The 10325-nt window shown below is 48.9% G+C and overlaps 1 protein-coding gene across 1 annotated transcript; it reads right to left on the reverse strand.

Annotated features, from left to right (window-relative positions):
- Positions 1-4433: 4433 nt before the first annotated feature.
- Positions 4434-10274, reverse strand: GSTT2B (glutathione S-transferase theta 2B). The gene is made up of 5 exons (XM_033075827.1): positions 9532-10274; positions 6618-6705; positions 5840-5990; positions 5146-5322; positions 4434-4667 (listed from the first exon to the last, which is right to left on the reverse strand). Exons 1-5 carry the CDS (start codon positions 9641-9643, stop codon positions 4470-4472), a joined length of 726 nt encoding a protein of 241 aa, XP_032931718.1. The 5' UTR covers positions 9644-10274; the 3' UTR covers positions 4434-4469.
- Between the last annotated feature and the right edge of the window lie 51 nt (positions 10275-10325).

Raw genomic sequence — 10325 nt, forward strand, 5'->3', positions numbered from 1 at the left:
CCCCCCTGCACAGCTTGGGCTGGCACCGCAGGGGCTCGGGAGCCACTCTCACCCACAGCATCCCACTACAACTCTCACAAGGAAAACGCTGAGTTTTGTCGCACAGTTCTGCAGGGTTGTGCCACACTGCCTTTGCACAGTGTCACAGTGTCCTCTGAGCCGGTGTTAATCACGCACCACCAGATCTCAGTGTGGTTTCAGTTCTGAACGTAATTCTTTGGTCACAGTCTCTGCTGCAAGGTGACATCTGAATGGCAGTGAAGTGTGGAGAACTTCTCTGTGGACATTATGTCTACATACTCACTCAAAGTGACTTTCCTCTCTCCCCAGTATTTGTCACTTCGGATTTTCATGCAAGGGAAGGAGAACTGAAGAAGCTTGGACTCAATTCAAGTCCTTGCACTGAGCTCGCAGCGTTTCACAGCTGTGTGATTCGGGAAGGTGACATGCTGCCTGAGCACAGGGACTGGGACATAGAGCAGCTGAAGCACTCAGGGCAAAGTCACCCCCAGTCAAACCCACCTCGGCTGTGCTGACACCTCGCTATCAGTGCTGTGCCAAAGAGCTTGTGTGTCACACACAGCTCTGGAAAGAGCCATGGAATTGCAGGGAGAGGCAACTGCAGGATCAGTTGCTCTTTTTCTTGTGTAAAGGATGGTGAAAAGGCTTGGATACTGAACTGGGAGCTTGTGGGCTAGACAAATTACAAACTGGAACATTTCCAGCGGTTTAGAACTTTCAGATTTAGAAGAGCACTGTAAGAATTTTTCAGCTTCTCAGCCAGAACAAGGAGAGAGGCTGTGCACACTCTTCACTTCCCCTGCAGCACAGTTCACCCTCTTGAGCACCTGCACCCAGCTCTGATATGCTAGAGATCACAGCTCACAGGGTATTGTGGCAGGTGCTTGAGTTCAAACTCCTTCAGTGCAAAGGAATCTCAAATGTTAAGGGAGTGGGGAAAAGGAGCAGGAAAGTGGCTCTGCACAGGTAGTAGTGGGAGAAATCTTTGTGCCTCGAAGTGCTCCCGTGCCCATACTCTGAGATATCACTGAGAAGAGTGCTGATCTCAGCAGTCTGCTGAAACATTAGCACTGTGGGTTCACTTTGCTCCTTTATTCATGGTTCAGTTGATCCATTAGTCCTATCTGAACTCAAAGATATTTTCATGTGCCTCCTGGAAATATTCCTTCCTTAAGATTTTCTCCAGTTTGCTGACTGCACTGCACAGCCCACATAACCAAAGAGGTATTTTTGTCTGGCTGTCCTATATAGGCCATTTGATTGATTATTCCTGGCTTCAGGCTAGTGCTTCTAGCACTGTATTTTCATTTGACTCCATCACCTCAAAGACCATTTTTCCTGCCCTTATTTTCTCTGTCAGCATTTTGGAAACAGAAACAAGACAGAAAAAATGCATTAAGTTTTGCAGTTTATTTCTTAATAATTTAGAAAAAGTCTCAGGACATTTTTTGGTTTTTAAACATTACTCCTGTTTTGTGTGTTACAGCTTCATTTTATTCCAGAAATCACAGGTTCTCACATATTTCCACATAGCCCTGGCAAGAACTGAGGAAGTTGAATCAATCACGTTCGATTAAGCTGACACGTTAAACTGACAGTGGAGGTGTAATCCCTCTCCCTTTTCAGGGTGAAAGGGGAGTAGGCACCCAACAGACCTTGTACCAAGGCAAGCAAAACTCTTGCACAACCTGTTGGGTTTTGGCAGGCAGCTCCTGGGGCTTTCAGTCTAGGAACTGGAACCAGACAAGATCCAATGACACAAAGGAACAAACTACAGAGGTGGAGGGGTAGCAAAAGGCAAAGTACAAGGATGAGCAGCCTTATCTCCATGATTTAGAGCAAAGAACAAGGCAGATGTATCTGTTTATAACTCTGTGGCCATCCAAGGAGTTACTCTAGAGGTGCTTTGTCCCCTGGGAATTGAAAGGCTCAAAATACCACTGGTCACGGTATACATGCCAGGCAGAAACTATGGGAAAAACAATTTAAAATCCCTTCCTGTCATCATGACCAGGCTGGAGTGAGGCAAGTGTGCTTATCCTTTGTGAAACAGCAGTGCAGGAGCACCAGAGAGCCAGCTCTGAACATAGCTGCAGCTTGGTTTTGAAGGCAGCTGTCCTTGCAGGAGTGCACAACGGGTGACATTCAAGGAACGTTGTTCCTCATTGCAACAAGCAGAAAATTGCCTCAAGACTCTTATGTGGAGCTCTTGTGCTACAAGTATCATAAATAAAAAAAGTTAAAAAACGCACTTTATTTGCCTTGGCTTGTGCAATGGTTTGTGTGCAGAACAGCCCTATCTGCAGATTCTGCAGGGAGATGTGTGTCACAAAAGGCTCTGAACTCCATTGTGAGATCTGTGAAGATTAGGGCCCTACAAAATAGACTCTTGGTTTTGATTGTTTCTCTGCTGCGCTTATACTCGAACAGAAAGTGTGGGAAATATTTATAATGCTGGCAGAAGTTTGCTCTGTCCAAGAAAGGTGAAAAGCTGAAAGTCAGGGCAAGCACAAAGGTGCCAAGAGCAGCGTGCAGCGAGGCTGGGCAGCCTTGTAAGGCAGCAAAGGCACCTCTTTAAGTGCAGGGGTGCAGAGCAGCCCAGCTGGTGAGCGTGGTAAAGCTACAGCTGCAGGAAAGGAAGTGGTTGGTGGTACAACAGAAACACCTCTGAGACTCAACTATGGCAACTGCACGGTACAGTGTCATCAGGGATTGCTGCTCAGGCACCAGGCAGGCAAGAACTCTTGGGGAGAAGAGAGCTGCAGTCATTGCCTTTGCTCACTGCCATGCAACAGGCTCTTCTCAACAAATTTACCGTAAAAATTTAGGTAAAAAGGCAAACATCCCTGCATGCATCAGCATGGAAAGGGACAGAGTTTGAGGGCAAATGTGCCTTTTCACCACTGACATTGGGGATTTCCTGTAGGTTGGAAGGATGGAAAGTAAAGGCAGCAGCCTGCTTGGCTCCTATACCTCAGCCTGCAAGCATGTGCATTGCAGACTGTGGTTGGTGGCCTTTTGAACTAAAGGGCAGGTTTACTCAGAAAACAAACAGAAAAGCCAGCTGGCTCTTTCCCCCAAAACAGTAGATCCAACTGAAAGAATGTGTGAGACTTTGAGCAGCTACATTCACCATTTCTGGGCACTGTAATAACTTGACATGCACTTAGACAACTGACATCTCACACCCAGCATACTGTGCAGCCTTCCCCATGGATGGTGTAACTATCAGCAGAGACAAACAGACTTCCAGGTACAAACACAGCTTAACAAGGAGGGGAGAAAAACAATTCTGCAAACTGGAGCCCTCCTCATGGAGGCCTGTACCTGGAAATGGGAGGTCACAGGGACAGAAGAACAGGAAAGCAGGAGTGGCACAAATGGACACAGGCAAGAGGTTATGAAGGGTGCTGCACAGGTGTGGATGATGACTTGATGTCCACTTCCTTCCAGATCCTGATTGCAAATCCAAACAGAGCTACAACACCTGGCAAATGCAGCCATTGGCTTTACAGAGGATCTGACTGAAGAACAGTGGAGCATTAAAGTGTGTGGGACATTCCTCAGCTCATGGAGCAAGCTCTCTGCTCGCCTGGGGCTGGCCAGCACAGCTCCCTCTGCTACCACTGCTAGCCCAGCCACCACAGCCTCAGTGCCAACAGCCTGGCCAGAACAGTTCCTGTTGTGGTGACAAACCACTCTGGGAGAGGGACAGAGCACCGTGTGGTTTGTAGCAGCTTGACCAAGCAAAGTAGCTTTTTGTAACTGTGCAGGATGTTCTTTGTAGAGTGTAGTGTGAGTCTCTGGGTGAGGAGCTTTATTGAGTCTGTCCTTGCCAGAAGCTGGAGGCAGCCCTTGGAGGCATCCAGCATAGCTCCCTGCTCCTGGGCACTGTGGCCCTTTGCTCTCACAGGTGATGCAGCAGCCTCTAGTGGCCAGGTGTTCCAAGGGCCCTGGTAGGGCTCCCATCAAGAGCTGACCTGTTCCCTTCTTAAAGAGCAAAAATCTTCCAGCAGACTGTTTTCACTTGGCAAAGTGAAAACCATCTGCTACAATGGTTTTTCCTTGTTTCAGACACACATGTTCTGCCATATCCTCAGGAAACCCTTGCTCTGGCCTGGAAAACTCAGAACAGAGATGGGAGGGCAGTTCTGACTGTCCCTGTTCCCACCCAGACTGCTTCACCTCAGCCCTGGAACAGACCCAGTGGTGCTGGAGCATGAAAGAAAAGTCTACAGGGCTACAGTTCCCATGCTGCAGTGGACAAGAGGGAAAAGCAGCTCATGGCAGTCTAAGATGTATTTTTTTTCCTTTCTAAGTTGCAGAAAGGCTGTGAATGAAGGGAAGCACATTTTGTGGAATACTGTTTCTGTATGATTTTTAGAAGAAATGCTGAAAGACTACAACAAGCCTTCAGAAAACAATCTATTTTATTAGAGCATAACCCTCTAAAACTGCTTTAGGAGCTGCTGCTTGAAATTCTCCTTCAACTCAGGTGCAAGCTGATCAGCAGTAAAGTTCTTAATGTTCCTGATGTCTTGGTGGGCTTCCTGGAAGAGCTCCTTCCCCACATCTTCCTCCACCCGCCTGCGCCACTCCTTTAACTTTGGCCTCTCCTCAAACAAGTCGTAACCAGCACACACAGGCTGCAGAGACAGACACCAGAGTGAGGCAAACAAGGCATCTGCCAGGGATGGGACCAAATCAAGGATGGATTTGCTTCTGGCTCAAGGCAGCAGACTGTCGTGCTGTTAGGTGGAGCTCATCTCTTAGGTCATCACATCCTCAGCAGCTGCTGTCCCTTGGGACGTGCAGCAAGGAGCTCTGCCATGGCTAACCCCAGAACTGTCTAATGCACAACAAGGAAGTCCATGCACACCAACACAGCTCTTCCAAATATCTGTGCTTTCCTGACGAATTCTGTCCATATTTCTATAGAAACAACTGTTTCATCTAAGTAGGTTTTCCCTGGTAAACTTAATTGTTGCCAAGATCAAAAGGGAACAAGATTTAACCCCCAGGGAAGATCTGCCATTACAGAGGTGGGGATGCAGCAGCCCCACCTTTGGCCTGCCCTGCCCACAGCCCAGCTCACATATCCAGCAGTGCTGGCTTGATGCTCACCTGCATGAGCTCCACCAGTGCTACAAGGTCTGCCAGGGAGACCTCGCTGCCTGCGATGAAGGGCTTGTCCTGCAAGAACTTTTCCTCAAACTGCTTCAGGGTAACATTCAGCTCCCCAGTAATAAATTCCAGTTTCTCTGGAGGAAGTGATTGGCCTGTGATGAGAGGCAGCATTACCTGGCAGGGAGAAGAAAAAAGTTGCTTTTTATGTGCTTTTTTCCAAATCTAGTCATCACACTCTCACTGCCACGTTCTGAGGATCCCTCACCAGCCACGCATGAGAACAACCAGAACTGCTCATCAACCTTGCCAGGTTAACATTAATGGCAGTCATTACTTCCTGCCTCTCCTTGTCTGCTGCCTAGACATCTGAAAATTCAACTACAAGAGTCTCCTCTCAAGGGAAGAGTGCATCATCTGCCAGCACCTGCATGTTGTTCTCCAGAGGGAGATAGTTTCTTTCCATGGAGCTGGGCAGGCAGCACTGAGCTGTGTCTGGGGGGAGCTGCTCACCCAGGATCCATTTCTCTGGACCTTTGGCTGCAGCCTGAAGGATCCAGGCCAATTGCAGCCAAATCAGTTTTGTTCCTGTCTCTCACTTAGCTTGTACATTTGCTGAGAAAGGCCCTGCACAAAGGCAGGCCATGTCACTCATAGTTCTTAGCACTTCATTTTTGGTACATAACAGTTTTACCTTGGTTAAGAACAACTTGCTCCCCTTCGCACGAACACTGGTGTGCTGCCAGGACAGGAACTCATCAACCCTAGCCCTTTTTTGCAGGTCAGATGGGTACCAGTGATCAGGAGTCTTGAATTTATGGACCAGGTACAGGAGGATTGCAATGCTGCCCAGAGAATAAGACAGACCAATGAGCAGATCATCTGAGATTAAAGTACCTCATCCTTTCTTTCCCCCCCAAATTTTGCACTGCTGGACAAGCAGCCACACAAACCTGATGGAGAAGTGCAGCAGGGCACAGCAGAGGAGAGAGTTTGTGCTGCTGCTTGTGGACTGCAATCTCTGATATCAGGTAATTGCCCAGCAAGACAGGTGTGGTCTGCTGGTATAGTTCTGAGCAAACAGAAGCTGCAGAATGAGTATATATATACCAAATCTGAGCTTCACATTGCCTGGCCCTCCAGCAGTGGGTGCTTCATGTCATTTCCTGCACTGACCTACAGCCTCCAGCTGCAGGCAGAGAGCAGGACAGGTGGACAGGTATTTAAGCTCAGAAACACTGCCTACAAAGTAGCAAAGTAGCTCCAAGCAGCAGCTTTTTCTACTATTAATGCTGTTCAAGTTGTTTACATAAGGTAGCTTCTCTTGAAACACAGGTTTGTTATACACAGGAACATAGGATGGGAAGGAGACAAAAACCTGCCTGGGCTGGAGTCCCAGCAGTACACATGCAGCATCCAAGCATTGGGATAAACAATACTGTAGTAGGGTATTGAGCTTATTTGAGCCTCACCTCTCTGTTAAGGTGAAAGAACCATCCCTAAGCGCAGGCACCTTCATCAGCATATTCACCTTCCGGAACTCCTCTGTCCTGTGCTCCCCTGAGGAGGGAAATGAGAAGTTTTACTCGGCAGGGATACTCAGGATCTGTTTGCAAACACCTGAGGAGTTTGTGGGACCGTCTGGCTTCAGTTCTTGTTTTTGAGTGTACAAATCGAGTCTTGTTTCAAGTTTATAACCAATGAATAAGTTCTGCAGGGTGAGGAGGGGGTATCAGCTGTGGTACACCCTGTGGTATCAGCTTACTTATTTATTGCCTGCATACCAGACCCACCTCTTGACCAGGGGCAGGATGGTTAGGAGTCCTTTCATACCAACAGCACTTGACAGCTTAGGGCTCCATCCACTCAGGCAAGTTTGTGCCTGAAGGTTCCTGTCCTGTACAAACCCAGAGGGGACACCAAGCACCTTGGAGCAAAGGGCTCTCACTATCCCTTTCCTCCAAGGAAGGCAGGACTGTGAGCAAGCAAATACTTTTCTCTGGAAGATAATGTAATTTATATTCAAGTGCTCTTTCTAAAGTCCACAGATGAAAATAAATTCCTGTGATTCCATGTAAAGCCATGGGTACTTCATTACAGATCTTTCAATTATCTCCTGAGAATTTTGCATCTCTTTTGTAAGAGCAAATACAGGTTTGAGGTTGCTTTTAAGCTATCTTGTAGGTCCTCCCCAAAAGGCAGGCAGAATGACAGGAGAAGATGCTTTGTTCATCTGAGGTCTCAGTGTACTCCATTCTAAACCATTAAAACAGTCTGAAACCAGTCCCAGAAACCTTGTTTTATGTGACAGCCTTGTGTTTGTGACAGCCTTTTCCACCCACTCACTTCAGTCACGTGTGGCTGCCCAGGTATCCAAGCCTCTGTAATGTGTAACTAACCTTGTGCCATGTCCTGCTGCAGGAGCCATCTGAGAATCTGTGTGCCAGAGGAGATGCTCTGGAAGCAAATTTAGCTATTCTGGTACTAGCAAACTTGATTTGTGACTGTTCCCTGTCACTTGGCTCAGAGCCCATCTCCCCTACCCCTCTCAAAAAGATGAATGTGCTGATTACAGGTCCTCAGGTGTCCTTTGAAGGTCGTGTGGTTCCCATCCATTCTCACTGTTTCTACCCCTTTCACTGACACCTGCCCTACTGGGGCACAGAGCTTTTCTGGGGCATCACATGTAACCCTCCAGCTCAGTTCTGTCACCCTGTCCTATAAACTGAGCAGTGACAGGGAGCAGCGCAGTGAGGAAACCCTCAGAGGCAGTGCCAGCTCCCTGTGCAGTGACATCTCCCCCACTGTGGTAGCCAGTGCAGGTGCCTGGAGAGCTGCCCCATAGCATGGGAAATGCACACTGCAGGATTGGGATGAGATGCACCCAAATCACCCATCTTAAATTCACAGGCCAAAAGCAGGCACTGCCAAGGGGCACAGAGCATTGGGAATCTGTTCTCTAATACCCTTTCCTTCCTCTCACTTCCCCTATCCTTGCATTTCAATTGTTCCATTTTCTTTGGTGCGCTCATTCCTTGCCTGCCAGTCTCCTCTCCTTTGCTCCAGTGTCTCCCCACAACATTTAATTTATTGGGAAAGAAGGGGAAGGACACAAGATGAGCCAGCCCCCAGCTACTAGCAATTGCAAAAATTTTTTGCTACGAGACAAGTGGGAGAAAAGCCACAGTAAAGTACAACCAACACACAGCCCAGGTGCAGGAAAACGCCCAGAGACTCAACTGCAACACATCTGAGGTTTGTCTCAACTCAGAGCCTCTTTTGTTCCTTTATCAATTTCAGCTCCCAGGAGCCTTCTCATTTTTCATTGGTTTTAAGCATTACTTACTGAGGCCTTTTTATGCCCAATGCATTACCTTAATTTCAAGTCCATCAGATTATCTGGAAAGGTTGAAGGATAGATTTTACCAGCTTCAATTACAAAGAAAGAAGATACAGATCTTTGGGCCTGCTTTGGTGAAAACACACCTTTGGACAGGCTCCTACCAGTTATCAGTTGGTTTTAACCCAACCAAACCACCTCCCTTCATTTCTGTGTTCAGATTACTGGCAGCTGCACTGTCTCGCTCCACAGCCATCACAAGCTGGTCCTCAACCCTCTCAAAATAACCTGACCACAAACCTGGCCCAGTGGAACCCCCAGAGGGGCAGCCCTGCCCTGCCCTACCCACCCACGGGGACAGCTCACCAAAGTGGTGCATGAGCCTCCCAAGGGGGTGTGAACTCCTGCCAAGAGGAGAAAGGCTGTTGTGCAGCAACTGCTGCTGCTTAGCAGAGCACAAACTTTTCTAAGTTGGATTACTGAACAAGAACCACACACCTCAACCGTCTCACCCGTACACGAACGTCCCATGGCTGCAGCTTTTTGTTCCCCATCTAAATGGGGAACGCCTCAGAGCTGGCACATCCTGAGCACTTCTCAGAAAAGCGTCTGTGTTTTTCAGAGACCCATTTTCTGCTGGGGTGGGGCCGATTTCAAAGATATCACATGCCTTGGCAAAGTCCTGTTTGCTGCAGAGGCTTACAGACAGTGAAACCAGTACTTAAAATCCAGGATTGCATTGAAGAATCAGGAACTGGTTTTGTGTAGATACCAGGAGGGCCACCCCCTTTCTCAGCGTCTCACACTGATGGGGACAGCGAGCTCCTGTTCCACCCGCGGGCTGCACTCGAGCATCTCCCCCGGCAGCGGAGAAGGGGCCCCGAGTGCCGGCGGGGGCAGGAGCGGGACACACGCACAAAGCCCGGGGCTGGGACACACGCACAAAGCCCGGGGCTGGGACCGGGGCTGGGACACACGCACAAAGCCCGGGGCTGGGACCGGGGCTGGGACACCGGAATTCCCCCGCAGCCCCCGGCCCCGCTCACCCTTTGCCAGCTCCACGTGCTTGAACTCGAAGGGGATGTTGTTGCTCCGGGCGAAGATGTAGAGCGCCCGGCAGGGCTGCGAGCGCAGGTCCAGGTACAGCTCCAGCCCCATCGTGTCGCTGTCGCTGCTGCCTCCCGTTCCCCTGCCCGCTCCTTTTCAGTCCCGTCCCGCCCCAGGCGGGGCGGGGAGACAGCGCCCAGCGCTCCCACCCAGGGGTGGTGCCTAACCCAGGGGACAGCACTGACTTACTACCCGGGACAAGGCTCACCGGGGATCTGCCTTCACATGCCGTGGCACATTGGCGCACTGAGAACACACTGCTTCACTGCTGTAACACAACCTTGCTCCTATCTTCACAAATTAAACCACCATTCCCAAAACCCATTCCTTCAAGACTCCCAGCTTTCAATAATTTACTGCTAACGCTGGAGTACATTTATTTTGCTCTGCAAAACAAAAGCCAGAGCTGGAGCCATTTCTGCTGAAGGAAAAGCAACCCTTGGAGAGTAGTTGCAGACCACAGCTACATGGCAGCTCTAAGCCTTCTGCCAGGGTAGCTAAAAAGACCATGGCATGTGTCAAATGCAGGCTTATGGCTTGCAGTGACAGAACTTGCTTCAGGACATTCATATTAGACATCAGACACTTCAGTCTGCATTAACCTCAATCTACACTTAATACCTGCTGTTACCTCTGGTACAGAACACTGGAGGGAAACAACACAGGCAAGAAAAGGACAAGACACAAGACTTGTGTCCTTTTAACAGTATCTCCATCCCTAATCACAAAATAT

This window comes from Catharus ustulatus, chromosome 18 (genome assembly GCF_009819885.2).
Source record: "Catharus ustulatus isolate bCatUst1 chromosome 18, bCatUst1.pri.v2, whole genome shotgun sequence".
Classification (NCBI taxonomy): Eukaryota; Metazoa; Chordata; class Aves; order Passeriformes; family Turdidae; genus Catharus; species Catharus ustulatus.

Bases quoted from the DNA above. Each gene is read 5' to 3' on its own strand.
- GSTT2B (XM_033075827.1), bottom strand. From the start codon at position 9,643: ATGGGGCTGGAGCTGTACCTGGACCTGCGCTCGCAGCCCTGCCGGGCG. The intron at 6,706-9,531 runs GTGAGCGGGGCC...TTCCCTCCTCAG, and splicing joins GCACGTGGAGCTGGCAAAGG to GGGAGCACAGGACAGAGGAG. The intron at 4,668-5,145 runs GTGAGCATCAAG...CTGTCTCTGCAG, and splicing joins CACTGGTGGAGCTCATGCAG to CCTGTGTGTGCTGGTTACGA.